Below are 17,495 nucleotides of genomic sequence, written 5' to 3'. Positions count from 1 at the left end.
TGGCTTTTAGGTCCAGAGTTGAGTTTAAGAGCAAAATGGTTTACATCAGTTTCATGCTTATCAAACCATTCAGTGACAACTCGTGCCCTGTGGATGGGGCCATAGCCATGTAGCCAAAATAATGGCCTGCCCAGCATTGTTTTACATGACCCTAAACGTGAATGGATGTTAATTGCTTAATTAACTCAGGAACCACACCTGTGTGGAAGCACCTGCTTTCAATATACTTTGTATCCCTCGTTTACTCAAGTGTTTCCATTATTTTGGCAGTTACATGTATGTCAATGTTTGTTGCATGATTTAATGACATAAGAATGCAAAAAGATTGTAAGCGACACTGTTTCAATCAACCTTGGTAAAATAATACAATCATGTAAACACACTGTTTTTATTACATATGGTGAAATGTAATCTCATAAGGAATGTAATGAAATGCTATGAAGCTGCTATACAGAGCACACGTTACAAAAGCTCAGTCAATATAAAAGCAATTCAAACAAAATAAGCATTAGTAATACAAGTTAACTGGGACTGTGAACATGATATACTGCGTATATTCAATTCAGTTAGCTTGTGATACTTAATTTCTTGTATTTTACCCCCCTTTTTTCTCCTCAATTTCGATCTTGTCTCATCGCTGCAACTCCCCAACGGGCTCGGGAGGCGAGGGTCAAGTCATTTAAAAAAAAATTCCCTTTATTTAACTAGGCAAGTCAGTTAAGAACAAGTTCTTATTTACAATGACGGCCTAGCCCGGCCAAAAATGTACGACGCTGGGCCAATTGTGCGCCGCCTTTTGGGACTACCGATCACAGCCGGTTGTGATACCGCCCGGGATCGAACCCAGGTCTGTAGTGACACCTCTAGCACCGCGATGCAGTGCCTTAGACCGCTGCGCCACTCGGGAGGCCTGCTTGTAATACTTTAACAGAGCATAAACTGACAAGCATCAAAACATACAACATAAATGTTAAAGCAACCGTTGCAAATTAATCAACCTTAATTTCAGTATTGCATTTAAAACTGCTTCACAAAATGTAGTATCTACAAAGGAAACCATGTTTCTCCCTTTGGATCGAAGAAAATCATTCACATTGCTAACTGGGATAAATCCTCGATTTATATCGTCTCTGGATGTTTGACTTTGTCTTCAGTTTAACTCCGGTCCAGAAAACAGCTTTCTATAACAAATTGCTATTAATCTGCCGTAAGGCCATACAAATGTAATTGAATGTTTTTGAAAAGTGAGACGAGTGAGCGAACCTTACTAAGCAATCTTAGTTCAACACATAATCAATAAATGTAAGCCTCTTGGGGAGGCAAAAAGAGGCATAGTTCAGCCATAACCTGAGAGGAAGTTGTTTTCTCCATAATCTTGCATTTCTTTCTTAATTTATGGGGAAATGGTAACAATAAACATTTTGTTACTTTTGTATGGCCAACTTTCAAATTATCTATCAAAATACTGTCTCAACAAATCTTTAACATACACAACACATTCATATTACATTTTATAGTCTGATATAAGCCTATTTTATATCTTTACATTTGCAATTTAGCATTCAATAGTAATATCCATGCCAAGATATCAGTGAATGCGGTAAAAAAAGAAGAGGATTCAGCAGTATTGAGCTCATAGAGATTGGAGATTTTTCAAATCTTCACACTTTCCGTTCATTTTGTCACAATAATGAATAAGTAGCAACCACTAAAATAATCACTGGCATAAATAAAGGTTTCTGCAAAACATGCCCAGCTAAAATTGCCTTCTCTGTCTTACATTGTTAAAAGTATTACGTATAGTACAATTATTATTAAGAAGACATGTAGTGTATATCAAAAAGTTAACCGAATACTGAATAATTATAAACACTACTACCACCCATACTTTAGCCTACTTTTAATCAACTAAAACTAAGACTATTATGAATAGGTCCAGATAAAAACCAACCACACTCCTTAAGGCTTGACCTCATATACAGTTGAAGTCGGAAGTTTACATACACTTTAGCTAAATACATTTAAACTCAGTTTTTCACAATTCCTGACATTTAGACAGTGAATCTTTACTAGGTTCAAGGTCAGTTAGGATCACCACTTTATTTTAAGAATGTGAAATGTTATTTCTTTCATCACATTCCCAGTGGGGTAGAAGTTTACATACACTCAATTAGTATTTGGTAGCATTGCCTTTAAATTGTTTAACTTGGGTCAAACGTTTAGTGTAGCCTTCCACAAGCTTCCCACAATAAGTTGGGTGAATTTTGGCCCATTCCTCCTGACAGAGCTGGTATAACTGAGTCAGGTTTGTAGGCCTCCTTGCTCGCACACGCTTTTTCAGTTCTGCCCACAATCCCCTTCTATAGGATTGAGGTCAGGGCTTTGTGATGGCCACTCCAATACCTTGACTTTATTGTCCTTAAGCCATTTTGCCATAACTTTGGAAGTATGCTTGGGGTCATTGTCCATTTGGAAGACCCATTTGCGACCAAGCTTTAACTTCCTGACTGATGTCTTGATGTTGCTTCAATATATCCACATAATTTTCTTCCCTCACGATGCCATCTATTTTGTGAAGTGAACCAGTCCCTCCTGCAGCAAAGCACCCCCACAACATAATGCTGCCACCCCCGTGCTTCACGGTTGGAATGGTGGTCTTTGGCTTGCAAGCATCCCCCTTTTCCCCCCAAACATAATGATGGTCATTATGGACAAACAGTTCTATTTTTGTTTATCAGACCAGAGGACATTTCTCCATAAAGTACGATCTTTGTCCCCATGTGCAGTTGCAAACCGTAGTCTGGCTTTTTTATGGCAGTTTTGGAGCAGTGGCTTCTTCCTTGCTGAGCGGCCTTTCAGGTTATGTCGATATAGGACTCGTTTTACTGTGGATATAGATACTTTTCCTCCAACATCTTTACAAGGTCCTTTGCTGTAGTTCTGGGATTGATTTGCACTTTTCACATCAAAGTACGTTAATCTCTAGGAGACAGAACGCGTCTCCTTTCTGAGCGGTATGATGGCTGCGTGGTCGCATGGTGTTTATACTTGCGTACTATATTGTACAGGTGAACATGGTACCTTGAGGCGTTTGGAAATTGCTCCCAAGGACGAACCAGACTTGTGGAGGTCTACAAATTTTGATTTTCCCATGATGTCAAGCAAAGAGGCATTGAGTTTGAAGGTAGGCCTTGAAATACATCCACAGGTACACCTCCAATTGAAATACATCCACAGGTACACCTCCAACCTCCTGACTGATGTCTTGAGATGTTGCTTCAATATATCCACATAATTTTCTTTCCTCATGATGTGATCTATTTTGTGAAGTGCACCAGTCCCTCCTGCAGCAAAGCACCCCCACAAAATAATGCTGCCACCCCCGTGCTTCACGGTTGGGATGGTGTTCTTCGGCTTGCAAGCCTCCCCCTTTTTCCCGCAAACATAACGATGTTCATTTTGGCCAAACAGTTCTATTTTTGTTTCATCAGACCAGAGGCCTTGAAATTCATCCACATGTACACCTCCAATTGACAAAAATTATGTCAATTAGACTATCAGAAGCTTCTAAAGGCATGACATAATTTTCTGGAATTTTCCAAGCTGTTTAAAGGCACAGTCAACTTAGTGTATGTAAACTTCTGACCCACTGGAATTGTGATCCAGTGAATTATAAGTGAAATAATCTGTCTGTGAACAATTGTTGGGAAAATTACTTCTGTCATGCACAACGTAGATGGCGTTTATATGTCTCACCTTCATCTATGGCCTACTGTTCAATGATGAGCTGAATGGAAAAAGTATCTGACCACAAATACATAGCAGGCAATGTGGTATTTTATCTTTTAAAGAATGAGGTTCTGTATCTGCACAGTATATTATTATTGTTTTTGGATTACAGAATAGCGAATTGGCTATAGTAGATACTAAGAACAATGCAGCTGATATACTACATGTTTAACCCATCATGCATGGAGCCCTATTCATGTGTGGAGCCCTCAGAGGAAGTGATTGAGGAGATTGTAATAACAGGCTTATTGTCACAGTTGCTCCTTCCCAAAAGCTGGAGATCTATTAAGATCTTAGTGACTCATACATTTCCTCTCTAAGGAACACATCTCATCCCATGAGCTCATCTCATACCATATAAGCTGACCTGTCACTCTTCAGTGTCTCTCCCTCTAGGCCTCAGCCTTCTCCTTTTTTAAATTCATTTTAAGGAAGGAGGGAGTGCGAAACTTATTTTTCTTCTTGGGGGACTTGGTTTGGATGTCAGGGGTCTTGTCTCCCCCTGATTTCTCTGAGGTTATGGATATTTCAACCGTTTCTGTGGTGCTTATACTGAGCTTGGATACTTTGATGTTTAGTTTCTCTTCCAGTTCTTCCATATAATCTTTCCCATTGGGTATGATCTCTGTTAATGGGAAGAAACCAAGTCAGTGAGGAAAGATGGGGGCTTGTAGAAAAGTGTATAACTGCAGGAAGAATGAAGATTACCATTTTGTCTATAGTGCACCCTCTCCATAACTCCAAAAATTTGAACGAATAAAATCTTTAAGAAGGAATGCCCTGATTTAGGAATTCATCTTCTCATGGAAACTTCATTGGACACACCGGTCTTGCTCCTTTCTTATGAAATACTACCTTTGGCAGGAGACACGAGTGGAGACAGGGACAGTGAGATGGTGGACTCGTCAAATGTTGTCATCTCATCTGCGTCTGTGACATCAGCATCTGCAAGTTCAAGGGTTATCAATAGGGCCTGGAGTTTTCCTGACCATGTGACCTGGCCAGATAAAACATTGGTCCCTAGTCATCACAGATTCAGCAACACAAATACAGTAGCAATACTGTAGATAACAGAGGTGAGAATGAAATGAAATGTTGATGAAGTGAGTGATTTACATCATGATGACAGTGTTGATATTTGTATGGGATAGGGGAGTATCGTACCATCCAGGCCCAACTGCCTTCGCTCCACAACGCTCTTATACTCTTCTAGCACCTTCTCTGTCAGCTCACTGAAGGGGTTGGGAGGAAGAGAGCGCATCTGCTCCTCATCCTCAATGATAAAGGCCTGAGGGGAGCGAGAGATACAGAACAATGGGGTTAAACTTAACTTCTATACATACTGCTTAGTGACTAATGAGCTCCACAAATGCCCAGTCAAACCTTAAACCAATGGGAAGGTCCATACCAGTGAGCTCCAACCCAACTATGTCACTGAACACAATATAAGGATGGACCAATGAAGACCCACATTACAGTCTTCTGATCATGACAGTCATGGAACTCACCACCATATCATGTTAGTGTTGTGTGGTGTGAACCTGACCCAAGTACTTACTGGTCCTGGTATGGTGTCCACAACGATGCTAGCTAGAAGATGGGACTTTGGTCCTGGAGTCATGTGATCAACAGTGTTCTGTTGCCTTATCTAAAATACAGATTTCCATTACAAATTATTGTAAGTTCTGTTAAGCATCCATAAAAATGTATACAAATGCTTTATGACTGATTGGACCACCCAGTTGTCATGCCAGAGGGAGACAGGCTGCATCCTATAGGTCACTGCAATCAACACTTATTTGCTTGGGAGGAGAGTTCAATAGTACCTCCTTTACAATGTGTGTAGCAAATGGTCAAGCTGTTGAACTCAATATGTATCCCAGCCCAATATGTCTGAACATGTCAATAAGGAACATGATTAGAGAACATGATGTTCTAGCTCACCCGGTTCCTCTTCTCCATAACATCAGTTGGGTTTGTATTAAGGGGAACAAACTGGTTGGGATCCTCGATCTTTATGGAGGTGCCAGTGCCATTGCTGGTCTCTTCAGATTTCATCCACTAAAAGGAAAGATACTGGTTTAATAAAGATATTTCAGTCTGGAGCTCATTAAATCCTTTTTGCTGAAAGGTGAATTTATTTCCTAGTGTCTGGTGGAAAGCATACTGAACCAGGTTTTCCTCTAGGATTTTGCCTGTGCTTAGCTCCATTCCGTTTATAATTTATCCTGAAAAGGATAAATTGAGTGGTACTCAGTAATGTGTTCTATTGGATTTGCCTCAAACAACACTTTCTATTCAAGACAAAAAGATAATTCCTTTGACACATTTTTTTGCTGTATTACTTTAGTACCTTGTTGCAAACAGAATGCATGTTTGGAATATTTTTATTCTGTACAGTCTTCTTCTTTTCACTCTGTCAATTAGGTTAGTATTGTGGAGTAACTACAATGTTGTTGATCCATCCTCAGTTCTCTTATCACAGCCATTAAATTATTTAACTGTCACCATTGGCCTCATGGTGAAATCCCTGAGCCATTTCCTTCCTCTCCGACCACTGAGTTAGGAAGGATGCCTGTATCTTTGTAGTGACTGGGTGTTTTGATACACCATCCAAAGTGTAATTAGTAACTTCATGCTCAAATGGATATTCAATGTATGTTTTTTTACCCATCTACCAATAAGTTCAAATTTTTGCAAGGCATTGGTAAACCTCCCTGGTCTTTGTGGTTGAATCTGTGTTTGAAACTCATTGCTCGACTGAGAGACCTTACATATAATTGTATGTGTGGGGTACAGAGACGAGTTAGTCATTCAAAAATAATTTTAAACACTATTATTGCACACCGAGTGAGTCCATGCAACGTATTATTCAACTTGTTTTTACTCCTGAACTTATTTCAATACTTATTGATTCAAGACATTTCAGCTTTTAATTTCTTATGAATTTGTAAACATTTCTCAAAACATAATTCCACTTTGACATTTATCTGGTATTGTGTGTAGGCCAGTGACCAACAATCTAAATGAAATCCATTTGAAATTCGGCCTGTAACACAACAAAATGGGGAAAAAAAGGGATGGGAATACTTTCTGAAGGCACTATACACCTCCTCAAAATAATCAGAATTTATCCAAGATCACTCGAGGAATGTCCTTAATTTTGACATTTTTGCAGAGGTCAGTCGCAAATGTTTGGTGGAGTATTTCTCAAGTGAAAAAATGTGTATGAAAATGCGTAATCTCTGGGTGAATGGCAGCAAACACTTCATTAAATAATACTGTTCAAATAAAATTTGTCACATACGTCAAATACAACAGGTGTAGTAGACCTTACCGTGAAATGCTTACGAGCCCTTAACCAACAATGCCATTTTTTTTTTAAGTAAGACAAATTTGCTAAATAAACGAAAGGAAAAATGGTAACACAAAAATAACAATAACGAGGATATATACAAAGGGTACCGGGTCAATGTGCAGGGGTACTGGGTAGTTTATTGTTTACTCCATGTGTAACTCTGTGTTGTTGTCTGTTCACACTGCTATGCTTTATCTTGGCCAGGTCACAGTTGCAAATGAGAACTTGTTCTCAACTAGCCTACCTGGTTAAATAAAGGTGAAATAAAATAAAAAATAAATAAAATAAAAAGTTGAGGTAATGGAGGTAATATGTACATGTAGGTAAGGGTAAAGTGACTATGCATAGATAATAAACAAAGAGTAGCAGCAGCTTGACCAATTGTTGACCAATCACAAAACGAACAAAAACGTCACAAAACGCCTTCATAATATATGCACAAACTATTCCGGGTGGGAAGCATGCGGACACCTTTAGAAGATGTTATGTAGGGAAATATGTTTCATACATGTAGTTATACAAGATTCCACAAGAGGGCAGGCTAACCTACAACATGTGATATTTCATCTCTGCTATAGGAAGACATATTGTCAGGTGGAAGCAATAGAGGTGCAATACTGCATGTACACAATGTATTCTACCGGTGTACAAGGTAGATTGAAGAAGACTGGTTTATAGCAGCTCACCATGGTCTTGGTTCTGGGGCTACACTCTCCACTGAGTGAGCGTTCAGGCACATTGACCTTCAGGTAGCTGTTGGGAGAGTTGAGCCAGCGCGCCCTCTCCCTCTGCTGTTTCTGCACCAGGAAGTTAAAGGGGTTTCTCTGACCCAGATCACTGTCCTGCAAAGGGACAGTGTAGACCGTGGCAGGAATCTCCACATCATTTTTGGTCCGAATCTTTTCCCTCACTATGGGGTGGTGGTACATATAGCCTGTACGGTAACCCTAGCAACACAGAGAAACAATGTTTCAGTCCACCTGTCAAAATGGATTCCACGAAAACTCGGACACCTGTTATCCATCAACTGGAAAGTCTCTGTTAGTGTTGAGAATGTTTATTAGATTTTCAAGGAAAAGGTTTGTGCAACTTAATTATGCTCAGAACCAACACAAGGTGTTCTCTGTTAAGTGAATGGCCCTCGACAGCATATAAAACAATCTCCCAAGGACACGTTTTCAAACATTGGTCCTGCAGTTTCCCATCACAAATTTGTAAGATTATTTTCATCTTTAACAATGTGAACATACACTTCATATCAGTGACTAAAGCCTGTGGTTTAAGGGGATCCTAGACCACCCAATGTTTAGCCTACATTGTTGGAACACTTTGTACAGTACATTTAAACAACACTTTCAGAAGTGCCTGATTTCATAGGGAATAGATTACGCCTGGTAACACAGGGCAGTTGGCAGGGGAACTGTTGTTAGGGACACATCAAAGAAAAGGGGGCACCGCAAACCCCAAACCCAACCATGTTGAGCGGAACCCAGGGAGTGTGTTGCGTTTTCCAGTCAATTAACTCTGAAGGATTGTGTGGTCTGTGCTCTTAACTCCACACAGCATGGCCTGGCATCTGGAATCCATGATGGGGGAGGCGGGCTATGATCACACAGAGCTGTACAAGCTAACACAGCTGTAGCCAACACCAGCCCCAGTCCCCAGCAAGTGGCATGTCTTTAGTAGATTCAATAGAGAGATCAGGCTTGCTCATTGTCTGCTGTGCCCACAGAATGTGTCTGGCCCTAGTCATTAGCAGTGTTGTTGAGATAGTATTGTTTAAAGGGGAAGCCCTTTGAACATCACACAGTTATCTACAGTGGATGCTAAACACAGACCCATCGCTAACAAACAGCCTGATAGCTACAGGCTAAGATTAGATGCTCATCTTTGATAAACACGCAACGGTCTTTAATAAGGCACATTGGGACAATAATTGTGCATTTGTTCAAGGAGCTACAGCTGGCCTTGATGATCTCCCATGTTTGATTCACGAGTTAAAAATACTACTTTCCGGTTGGGATTATGATGTCAATATATTCACACACATCCTCAGGATGTGCATGGGAGAGGAAACCCAAAGCATTGTGGGAAAGGTCAGATATAATGGTCAGGTCACCTACCAGGTTGTCCAGCATCCTCATGAGCGACTCAAACTCTGCCTCGCCCACTTTCCACTTGACTTCGCTGTCCACGGTGACCCCAGCAGCAGCCACTCCGTGGGTCAGGGGCTTGAGCCTCTCCCTGTCCAGGAGCACCAGGTTCTCTACTCCTGCAGAGCACCGCAGAGCACTGACCTGAATGACCACATCAAAAACACATATAGTCAAGGTCAGGAATTTTTCCTGAACATTTGAATTCACCAGGTTAGCCGAATAATGGAGTAAAGTCTAAAACTAGCTATTATAGTGAAAATATGAGGTAAAATGTGTCACGAGGCATCACTAGAGTATAGTAAAGAAAACACAGAGGAATCCCAGACTGACCACACATGGAATGACCTGCTCAATGGAAAAACCAACACTATCCCAGACACATTTTTATTTTACTAGGCACGTCAGTTAAGAACCAATTCTTATTTACAATGGCGGCCTACCCTGGCCAAGCCCTCCCCTAACTCGGACGATGCTGGGTCAATTGCGTGCCGCCCTATGGGACTCCCAATCACGGCCGGTTGTGATACAGCCCGGGATCGAACCAGGGTCTGTAGCGACGCCTCTAGCTCTGAGATGCAGTGCCTTAGACCGCTGCGCCACTCATATGATGATAAGAGAACATATTATCTGTCTGCTCCACATAGAGCTATGAGTTACATGGGGACTCCCAAGTCCTAGAACACTAAACTCCACCTGGTGCTGTTTGAGAACAGTGGTTTTAATCACACAGAGTATTTGATTTAGCTTTGTTTTAACAGATGTTTGACTTCTTACTTGTTTCTCTCTCACGCAGGGAATGTAACACAATATCATTCAATTGAAAAATGACCAACACCAAGTTTGATTTGTTTCCAAAAACCTGGGACCATTTTTATTCACATGTAATACATGCTGGTGGGTTTAGACCACACACGTTTACTGAGGCAAAGTAAACACACATACATCTTGGATTGCAGCACGCCAACATTCTATTTCCAAGGTAAGAAAAAAGAAATAGCAGTGAACTATTCCATGACCTATACAATAATGTGGTAGAAAAGGTGTGGCTGATGAATTCAAGTGTTACCTGGATTTCACAAGCTTGCTGTGAGTGGTAAATGTAGTGGAACGCCTCCTCAATAGTCTCCCCCAGAGCAACCAGGCCATGGTTCCTCAGAACAAGCACCTGCAAAACGATTAAGTGTGGGATAACAACATCTAAAAAGGTCATATGAATGCATAAGTAAATACAAAGACATGAAAGGTAAAGCAGTTTAGCAAGTGGATACAACTTCCTGTAATGTGAAAATGCATGTTAAATGCTCTTATACCTGTGTAGAAAGAGCAATTACTACAGTAACAGAACAGTTTGATTAAATGCACTGTGTTCTGTTTCTATGTTTGGCACACACTACAGTGAGCCTGTTGTTGTTAAGGAAACCCATCATTCTGCGTTACCTTGGCAGTGGGCCCTAGGGCTTTCTGGAACTCCACCTTCTCTTCTTGATCATCCAGACAGCCTTGGTAACCGAAGTAGGCAACATCGCCCAGAACCAGAGCCTCTTGGGAAATGGGCAGGATGCCACATTTCATCGAGGACACCTGTGAGTTCAGGATAAAAGCAACCGTGGTTATGCTGTGTCAACAACAACTAACACAAGTTATTTCCGGCTAGTAAAACATCAGACATATAGCAACTATAAACTAGTAACTATAAACTTTAGAAGGCAACAGGACAATTACATTAGGTACACTTACTGTACATACAATAATGAAACAAAGATGAGATGGTAAATACACTTTCAGAGGTTGCTCTTAATTCAGTCATGAAGGGACATGGCCACTCACTGAGCTTTAGTTTAAAGTGTACTCACAGCAGCAGTGGCAGATGTGTGGATGTGTATGATACACCTGACGTCAGGGCGCATGGAATAGACAGCAGCGTGAGGGCTGAAGCCAGAGTGGTCCACCTCCAGGTAGGTGGATCCCTGGTCGACAACATCACCAATCATGTTCACTTTCACCTGGAAAAAGACCAGGACACAATATCTCTAGGTCTACTATGGCAGCAAGATACTGAGTCGGATACAAAGTCACACTAATGTATTGGGTATTATTCCAACTCATTGTGCTGTTACTCACTGTATTCAGTTATTATGATGAAGATGAATCTAGTTATCATTCTATTGGGACTTCCATCAATACTGTATTAAGGCATCTACATGCTGACAACAAGCTAGAAAGCATCCATTCAACACAATTGTCAATTCTCCTTGACCCCTTGCTGAAGTAGTGAGGCATGTCTCTCAGCACAGCCAGAGGTTGTTTGAGTGGCTGGCTATTGATTATGAGGCTCTGTCAATAGTCTGAACACATATTCTGCACAATTCACACATCTGAATAGGGTTGTTTTGTATTGTTAATGATTGTGTTGTTCACCCACTGGAGATAAGCACAAACTTTTATTTTCTAGGGTAGTTCTAAGCCATGTGTATCTGGAATATGAAAACGCATGGACCATTATACCTACCAGACTGCCAGCCGTCACTTCAGTGAAAGAGAGCCCTTGTGGGATGATAAGAACATGGTCTTGTTCTTTGCTAACCCGGACCTGTACAAGGAAAAGGAAAACGTATATAACAAGCAAATGTCAAAAGGCATGCATTGCCAAGAGCAACATTGTACCAGCTATATAATTTGCTACTGCATATAGACAATTATCCAGATAAAAATTTCTAGACTATTTATACTTTAACAATGCTTGCCAATTGCAAAAATAGAATGTGTATTGGGTGACTGAGAACTCCATGTGTCATTTTGACATGCCTACAGTAATCGAAATTCATACTGTGCTTATGAGTCTAGTGGTTAGGGCGTTGGGCCAGTAATCAAGAGGTTGCTGGATCGAATCCCCAAGCTGACAAGGTAAAAATCTGTCCTGCCCCTGAGCAAGGCAGTTAACCCACTGTTCCCCAGGCGCCGAAGACGTGGATGTCGATTATGGCAGCCCCCCCGCTCCTCTCTGATTCAGAGACTTTATACTTTATAAAGGGCATTCAACAATACTGAACCCTAATATTTTACAACCACTTCAACAGTGACTGTTGGTTTATAAAGAGACAGTGCTGCCTCCATCACCTCAAAGCCATAGGAGACAACCGTTATGTTTACATTTCCTAACAGTTTCAGTAAACATTCCTAGTGTTTTTAAAACACTATACTATGGTATAAATACTATAGTATTCACTGTAGTATACTGTAGCCCCCCCGCACCTCTCTGATTCAGAGGGGTTGGGTTAAATGCGGAAGACACATTTCAGTTGAATGCATTCAGTTGTACAACTGACTAGGTATCCCCCTTTCCCTAATGCTACATTAAGTTGGTATAATACGTTTTTTTAATGTGGGTTCTACTCACAGTAATGTATGAGCTGGTGAAATGGGCCCAGCTGAAAAGGTCCACCAGTCTGTAGACACTGGCTAGCTTACAGCGACACTGTTTCTCCCCTTTGGTAAAGGATGGAGACTCTACCCCATAGAGGTCATTGACTGGGGCGACCATCCCTGGGCCTGGAGAGAAAACGCATTGCATTCATGGTGAACTGATGTGACCGAGAGCACAGACACTGACACCCTACAGCCTTCGTGACAAGCACCACAAATTTCTAAACGGCCATCTTTGTTAAAACTAAACAAGCTAAACCATTCATAATACTTCAGAGATATAACATTTATGAATGTTCATGAAACAAGAGCTTTCTTTATGTTCATGTTGCATTATAACATGGTCAATGGAATTAGCTTTCTCTTTCTCCATGACTACTTATTCAACATGAACAGCTCTTAAAATGTTCTGCCTCTCTCTTTTCAAGTTCCTCCAACAACATTTAGCTCAAACGATTGCTATAAAAAATGACTTTCTCATTAAATCACTACATCTCAGCATCCCTTGCTTAACTTTTGGATCATAATAGTGGCTGTTCTCAGAACTTCTCATGAGTTCTGAGTAGTATATCTTTTTTGACTTTATACTTTATAAAGGGCATTCGACAAACCGGAACCCTAATCTTTTACAACCACTTCAACGGTGACTGTTGGTTTATAAAGAGAAAGTGCTGCCTCCATCACCTCAAAGCCATAGGAGACAACCGTTATGTTTACATTTCCTAACAGTTTCAGTAAACATTCCTAGTGTTTTTAAAATACTATACTATGGTATAAATACTATAGTATTCACTGTAGTGTTTTTACGGACTAAAGTCAGCAAAAACACTACAGGCAATACTGTAGTATTTACTGTTGTATACTGTAGTATTTACAGTTAAAGATGCACTATGCAGAAATGGCTCTGGTTGTTAAAATTCTAATAGTTTGCCAAATTTCAGTTCATGTGACAAAACAAGCAAGTATAGTGTAGAGAATCACTGTACCATCTAAACCGCTGTGAAATATATTTTCCATAACCAAAAATATAGTATTTTCACATGTTTGAAGCCGGGGGTTAAAAACTGAAAGTAAATAAGGCAAAAACGAAACTTAAGACCGGGAAGCATAAATATAGCGCACATAGAACAGATCTACCACTTCTTAGACTTGCTTTTAATGAGTGACAGATCTATTAATACATTTCTATGTGGATTTTGTCAAGTTGCTCAAAAAGTTGCATATTGCAGCTTTAACAATAGTATATTATATAGTATAGTATATTCTGAAAATATTCAGACGCCTTGACTTTTTATTGCCTAATTCTAAAATGGATTAAATTAGGTATTTTCCTCATCAATCGACACACAATACCCCATAATGTCATAGCAAAAACAGTTTTTTTGATTTATGTAAATTTATCAAATAAAAACTGAAATATTACATTTACATAAGTATTCAGACCCTTTACTCAGTACTTTGTTGAAGCACCTTTGGCAGCGATTACAGCCTTGAGTCTTCTTGGGTATGACGCTACAATCTTGGCACACCAGTATTTGGGGAGTTTCTCCCATTCTTCTCTGAAGATCCTCTCAAACTCTGTCAGGTTGGATGGGGAGCATCGCTGCACAGCTATTTTCAGGTCTCTACAGAGATGTTCGGGTTCAATTCTGGGCTCTGGCTGGGCAACTCGGACATTCAGAGACTTGTCCCGAAGCCACTCCAGCGTTGTCTTGACTGTGTGCTTAGGGTCATTGTCCTATTGGATGGTGAACCTTCTCCCCAGTCTGAGGTCCTGAGCGCTCTGGAGCAGGTTTTCATCAAGGATCTCTCTGTACTTTGCTACGGTCATCTTTCCCTTGATCCTGACTAGAGGTCGACCGATTAATCGGCATGGCCGATAAATTAGGGCCAATTTCAAGTTTTCATAATAGTCGGTAATCAGCCTTTTTGGACGCCGATTATGGCCGATTACATTGCAATCCACAAGGAAACTGCGTGGCAGGCTGATCACCTGTTAAGCGAGTGCAGCAAGGAGCCAAGGTAAGTTGCTAGCTAGCATTAAACTTATCTTATAGAAACAATCAATCAATCTTCACATAATCACTAGTTAACTACACATGGTTGATGATATTACTAGGTTAACTAGCTTGTCCTGCGTTGCATATAATCAATGCGGTGGCTGTTAATTTATCATCGAATCACAGCCTACTTAAACTTCACCAAATGGGTGATAATTTAACATTGCCGAAAAAAGCACAATCTTTGCACAAATGTACCTAACCATAAACATCAATGCCTTTCTTAAATTAATACACAGAAGTATATATTTTTAAACCTGCATATTTTGTTAAAAGAAACGCATGTTAGCAGGCAATATTAATTAGGGAAATTTGTGTCACTTCTCTTGTGTTCAGTGCAAGCAGAGTCAGGGTATATGCAACAGTTTGGGCCGGCAGGCTCGTTGCGAACTAATTTCCCAGAATTTTACATAATTATGACATAACATTGAAGGTTGTGCAATGTAACAGCAATATTTATACGTCAGGTTGCCACCCGTCCGATAAAATACGGAACGGTTCCGTATTTTACTGAAAGAATAAACGTTTTGTGTTCAAAATTAAAGTTTCCGGATTTTACCATATTAATGACCAAAGGCTTGTATTTATGTGTTTATTATATGATAATTAAGTCTATGATTTGATGTTTTATAGAGCAGTCTGACTGAGCAGTGGTAGACAGCAGCAGGTTCGTAAGCATTCATTCAAACTTGACTGATTTTGCCAGCAGCTCTTAGCAATGCTTGAAGCACAGCGCTGTTTGACTTCAAGCCTATCAACTCCTGAAATTAGGTTGGCAATACTAAAGTGCCAATTAGAACATCCAATAGTCAAAGGTATATGAAATACAAAATGGTATAGAGAGAAATAGTCAACGCGTAATAATTCCTGTAATAACTACAACCTAAAACTTCCTAACTGGGAATATTGAAAAACTGGGAATATTGAACCACCAGCTTTCATATGTTCTGAGCAAGGAACTTAAACGTTAACTTTTTTACATGGCACATATTGCACTTTTACTTTCTTCTCCAACACTGTGTTTTTGCAATATTTAAACCAAATTGAGCACGTTTCATTATTTATTTGAGACTAAATAGATTTTATTTATGTGTTATATTAAGTTAAAATAAGTGTTCATTGTTCATTCAGTATTGTTGTAATTGTCATTATTACAAATATATATATATATATACTGTATATATATATAAAAATCGTCCGATTAATCGGTATCGTCTTTTTTTGGTCCTCCAATAATCAGTATCGGCGTTGTAAAATCATAATTGGTCAACCTCTAATCCTGACTAGTCTCCCAGTCCCTGCCGCCGAAAAACATCCCAACAGCATGATGCTGCCACCACCATGCTTCACCGTAGGGATGGTGCCAGGTTTCATCCCAATGTGTCGCTTGGCGTTCAAGCCAAAGAGTTTAAACTTGTTTTCATCAGACCAGAGAATCTTGTTTCTCATGGTCTGAGAGTCCTTTAGGGTCCTTTTGGCAAACTCCAAGCAGGCTGTCATGTGCGATTTACTGAGGAGTGCTTTCCATCTGGCCACTCTACCATAAAGGCCTGATAGGTGAAGTGATGCAGAGATGGTTGTTGTTCTGGAAGATTCTCCCATCTCCACAGAGGAACTCCGAAGCTCTGTCAGAGTGACCATCGGGTTCTTGGTCACCTACCTGACCAAGGCCCTTCTCCCCCGAATTCCTGGTTTGGCCGGGGAGACAGTTCTAGGAAAAGTCTTGGTGGTTCCAAACTTCTTCCATTTAAGAACAATGGAGGCCATCATGTTCTTGGGGACCTTCAATGCTGCAGAAATGTTTTGGTACCCTTCACCAGATCTGTTCCTTAACACAATCCTGTCTCGGTGCTCTAAGGACAATTCCTTTGAGCTCATGGCTTGGTTTTGGCTCTGACATGCACTGTCAACTGTGGGACCTTATATAGTCAGGTGTGTGCTTTTCCAGATCATGTCCAAACAATTGAATTCACCACAGGTGGACAACAATCAAGTTGTAGAAACATCTCAAGGATGATCAATGGAAACAGGATGCACCAGAGCTCAATTTCGAGTCTCATTGCAAAGGGTCTGAATACTTACAGTTGAAGTCGGAAGTTTACATATACCTAGGTTGGATTAAAACTAGTTTTTCAACCACTCCACAAATTTCTTGTTAACAAACTATAGATTTGGCAAGTCGGTTAGGACATCTACGTTGTGCATGACAGAAGTAATTTTTCCAACAATGGTTTACAGACAGATTATTTCACTTATAATTCACTGTATCACAATTCCAGTGGGTCAGAAGTTTATATACACTAAGTTGACTGTGCCTTTAAACAGCGTGGAAAATTCCAGAAAACGATGTCATGCCTTTAGAAGCCTCTAATAGGCTAATTGACATAATTTGAGTCATTTGGAGGTGAACATGTGGATGAATTTCAAGGCTTTTGGTCTGATGAAACAAAAATAGAACTATTTGGCCATAATGAACATCGTTATGTTTGCGGGAAAAAGGGGGATGCTTGCAAGCCGAAGAACACCATCCCAACCGTGAAGCACGGTGGTGGCAGCATTATGTTGTGGGGGTGCTTTGCTGCAGGAGGGACTGGTGCACTTCACAAAATAGATCACATCATGAGGAAAGAAAATTATGTGGATATATTGAAGCAACATCAAGACATCAGTCAGGAAGTTAAAGCTTGGTTGCAAATGGGTCTTCCAAAT

General features: G+C 40.3%; 1 protein-coding gene across 10 annotated transcripts in view; it reads right to left on the bottom strand.

The window, feature by feature from the left end:
• Positions 1-374: 374 nt before the first annotated feature.
• LOC129857449 (gamma-adducin-like) overlaps positions 375-17,495 on the bottom strand; it is a 31,758-nt gene continuing 14,637 nt past the window's right edge. For 9 of the 10 annotated variants that reach the window (XM_055925781.1, XM_055925724.1, XM_055925752.1 and 6 more), the window contains 12 exons: positions 12,701-12,852; positions 11,813-11,893; positions 11,157-11,306; positions 10,741-10,884; positions 10,370-10,468; positions 9,271-9,444; positions 7,834-8,094; positions 5,734-5,850; positions 5,348-5,437; positions 4,954-5,077; positions 4,645-4,734; positions 375-4,414 (listed from right to left, as the gene is read on the bottom strand). In XM_055925781.1, coding sequence (XP_055781756.1) covers positions 4,182-4,414; positions 4,645-4,734; positions 4,954-5,077; positions 5,348-5,437; positions 5,734-5,850; positions 7,834-8,094; positions 9,271-9,444; positions 10,370-10,468; positions 10,741-10,884; positions 11,157-11,306; positions 11,813-11,893; positions 12,701-12,852 — 1,715 coding nt within the window. In that variant the 3' untranslated portion in view covers positions 375-4,181. Of the gene's footprint in view, positions 4,415-4,644; positions 4,787-4,953; positions 5,078-5,347; positions 5,438-5,733; positions 5,851-7,833; positions 8,095-9,270; positions 9,445-10,369; positions 10,469-10,740; positions 10,885-11,156; positions 11,307-11,812; positions 11,894-12,700; positions 12,853-17,495 lie in introns of those variants that run through there. The other variant, XM_055925789.1, reaches the window with a different exon arrangement.

This window comes from Salvelinus fontinalis, chromosome 1 (assembly GCF_029448725.1).
Source record: "Salvelinus fontinalis isolate EN_2023a chromosome 1, ASM2944872v1, whole genome shotgun sequence".
Lineage (NCBI taxonomy): Eukaryota > Metazoa > Chordata > Actinopteri > Salmoniformes > Salmonidae > Salvelinus > Salvelinus fontinalis.
This window is presented reverse-complemented; position numbering and strand designations above follow the sequence as displayed.